At 39.3% G+C, this 3490-nt stretch overlaps 1 protein-coding gene across 1 annotated transcript; it reads right to left on the minus strand.

The window, feature by feature from the left end:
* Nucleotides 1-236: 236 nt before the first annotated feature.
* Nucleotides 237-1836, minus strand: LOC143543035 (UDP-glycosyltransferase 90A1-like). Its single transcript, XM_077035469.1, has one exon. The coding sequence runs from the start codon at nt 1830-1832 to the stop codon at nt 375-377; it is 1458 nt and encodes a 485-aa protein (XP_076891584.1). The 5' UTR covers nt 1833-1836; the 3' UTR covers nt 237-374.
* Between the last annotated feature and the right edge of the window lie 1654 nt (nt 1837-3490).

The raw sequence follows: 3490 nt of genomic DNA on the forward strand, positions 1-3490 counted from the left end.
CCGGTTTTTCGGTTAGGTTAGTAACCGGTTTTGACCGGCTGGAGAAGCGGTTTTGACCGGTTAGGCCGGACCGGTTAATAACCGGTTTTTTATAATATAATAATTATAAAAACCGGTTAACCTCTCTCCCCTAACGCAGTAATCAAGGCTCAAACTGACGACCTCTCACTACCAGCTTAAAGACAAATGTTGATTTCTTCCTTATTACAACATTTATTTAACTTCATTGACTTTTCAATACTTGTAACTAACACATTAAAATGCCATCAACTCATGGAATCCTAGACAACTTAAAACTATCACACAACTTATCACAAATAGAGACATCTGCATTAAAGCAAACTTACTTCCAACTGCACATTTAAACCTCTCCATCACTCTTTACCACAGTTCATCCTAACACTCTGCACCTCATTAATGAGCTCATTCAATGTCCGCCACGACGAACCACCATCCGCCATCGCTGCCTTCGCAGCCGCGCCAACCTCCCTAACCCGTTTCCTCGCCTCTTTCCCTTTTTCGCCCTCCATTAACTCCTTAATCGTTTTCTTTAACCCGTCCGCTTTCACAAACCCTCTAACCGAACCATCACACATCTCAACCCGCAACCCGATCTTAATCTCCTCAACCACCATTCTCGCATTTAACGGCTGCTCGGCCATCATCGGCCACGCTAATATTGGCACCTCCGCACATATACTCTCCAAAACCGAGTTCCATCCACAATGACTAATAAACCCATTCACACTCTTATGCTTCAAAATCTCTATTTGATTCACCCATTCTCTTACTATCATCCCGCGATCCCCAACCCGCTTTCCCAGCTCGGATATAATAACATCCGCTTCGCATTTTCGTATCACCCACACGAAATTCACTTCGGATTCTTCCAAACCCGCAGATATAGCTTCCATTTGTGGCCCTGAAATCTCGGCTTGTGAACCGAATGCCACGTATAAAACCGAGCTTCCTTTAGCTTGCTTTTCGTCTAACCACTCTATCACTTTACTTTTTGATTCTGTCACAGATTCTGTTTTTACAACAGAATCTATAACAGAATCAAACTCTGACAAACAGAGTGGTCCCACACACCAGGGTTTGGGTTTTTTTACATTGTTTAAGTAATCTAAAAACAGTGACTCCATCTCGTAAAAACTGTTCATTATTATCCCATAACTATTTTCCGAGGCGATACCTGACTCCACAACGAAGTCCATGTAGGGACCCGAAGGGTCCCGCATATTAAACGGCTCATCAAAGTCATTCCTAGTGACTTTTATCCACAGGAACCCGGGTACAGTGATTAACTCATCATTTGACTCGGGTCCCGACAAGAGTCTATTTACTCCCACATTATAACTCACCGCACTTGCGTGCCCGCTCATCCCATAAAACGTAAGCCGAGGGATCCTGAACTTGTTTGCGGACTCAAGGGTCCAGCTCAAAAACCCGTCCGACACGATACATGTCACGTTTGATAAGTCATTTAATGATTGTTCAAAGTACGGTTGCATTAGTTTTGTTGCGACCGCGAATTGTGGAAAGAGCGATATAGACGGGAGCGTATCGGTGCTCTCTACGCCTAGCGGTATGTTATTTATACCGCTAGGGAATGGGAGGGTAATAATGGATATGGTACCTTCGGGTGCGGTTTTAAGGAAGTGGGAAATGAATGGTTGGTTAGCTTTAGTGGTGAATATAGTGACCGAGACCGCGCGGTTTACGAGTAGACGGGCTAGGTGGAGTAAGGGGATGGTGTGGCCTTTAGACATGAATGGAAAGAGTACGAAGTGAGAGTGGTGTGTTGAGTTAATTTGAAGTGTTGAAGCCATTTTGTTTGTGTTGTGTGTAACTTGGTTTGTGTTTGCTTTGTGAATATATATTGTGAGAACTTGGTGTGTAGAAATGTGTGGTTACCTACATTCCAAATATTACTCGAACACTCTTATAATGCTACTGGTGATCAGCTATTTGAGATTGACGTGTTAAAAACTCATAACGAGTTGAGCTTAAATGAACTCAAGCCTGAGCTTGAGCATTTATCGAGTTTCATTTAACAAAAAAGCTCGAGACTGAATTTCGTGGGCCTGAATAAGCTTTTTATTTGTATAGTTTTTATTTGGTATATTTATATAATATATGTTATTATTTTGTATAATATTGTGATAAAAATAAGGAAAATTGGTTTTTATTGGTCCCAACTATCGTATTTTGGTCACTGCCGGTCCCAACTAACGACTTGGCTGCTGATGGTCCCAACTTTTAACGTATTAGTTCCTAACGGTCCGCGACTAACATAATTCTAACGTCATTAGTTTCAGGTCAATGGAAAAACGTTTTTGACCGGAAAACACACATTTTTTCCCGAAAACTTAACAATTTTGTCCCAAACATCATGGTAACTTTGTATCGTACCTTTAGGAACCTTGCTCTAGTAAAAGCCCAAATTATTGAGGTCGTCGGAACCCTAGAACCATCGTCGTAATCAGTTGATGGTGCTTAAGTGATGATGGTTGGTTGGCGGTTAGTCAATTGGTGGTGGTGGCGGTGTTCAAATGGTGTTTTCCGGAAAAAAAAATTGACTTTCCCAGCAAAAAAACGTATTTCCGGCGACCTGAAACTAACGGCGTTATGATTCTGTTACCCACGGATCGTTATGAACAAATACATTGAACGTTGGGACCATCAGTGACCAATTCGTTAATTGGGACCGACAATGACCAAAATGTAATAGTGGGGATCAATAAAAACTAATTTTCCTAAAAATATAAGTAACTTCAATTTGGCATTGTAGATTTTAATATGCGCGCGGATCCATTCTCATGCGTCGACCGAAAATATATCGTGTCAATTGTCCAGTCAAAATCTATTGCGTTGGCACAATGAGGTCTGTCATATGAAAACTTTTGGTTGACGTGAAACAATTAAAACTCATCGACTATAATTTTGTTAAATGTTACTAATCAAAAATACAAAATGATTTTTTGTTGTTATTTTTCTTTAATTTATTAATTTAAATTTTATTTTAAAATTTTGAAATCGAAAATAATATACCTAACGATCTGCTTGGATGTCCTTTAAGGTGGCCACGAGGATCCTATTTTTATCAAAGTGAGACTGTGTTTGAATTGACCGTTCTTTGGAATTGGCAAATTAGGTTTAAAGATGTCGGTTTAATTTGGTACTAAACTCATGATTTGTCTCTAGATAATTAGTTTCCTATATAAAATTAAGGTTGTATACTCATTGTGTTCTAGGGTGTTCTTTAGGTTTGTTTTTCGGATCAGGGTTTTCATATTCCAAAGTTTAAAATTTAGACCCGAAACCCAACCAAATAATTTATCCGGGTTAATCTGAAATCTAGATATGATATACATAATTATGGTGTACATAATAATGATATGGTGCCTGTACCTAATAATAATATCATGTTTTTAAAACAAATAGTTTATTTAGGTTGATCTGAAATCTTGAAATCAAATCCATGAAC

The sequence above is a fragment of the Bidens hawaiensis genome, unplaced genomic scaffold (assembly GCF_021521415.1).
Source record: "Bidens hawaiensis isolate Kalapana, Puna unplaced genomic scaffold, B.hawaiensis_p1.1 tig00013016_1, whole genome shotgun sequence".
NCBI lineage: Eukaryota > Viridiplantae > Streptophyta > Magnoliopsida > Asterales > Asteraceae > Bidens > Bidens hawaiensis.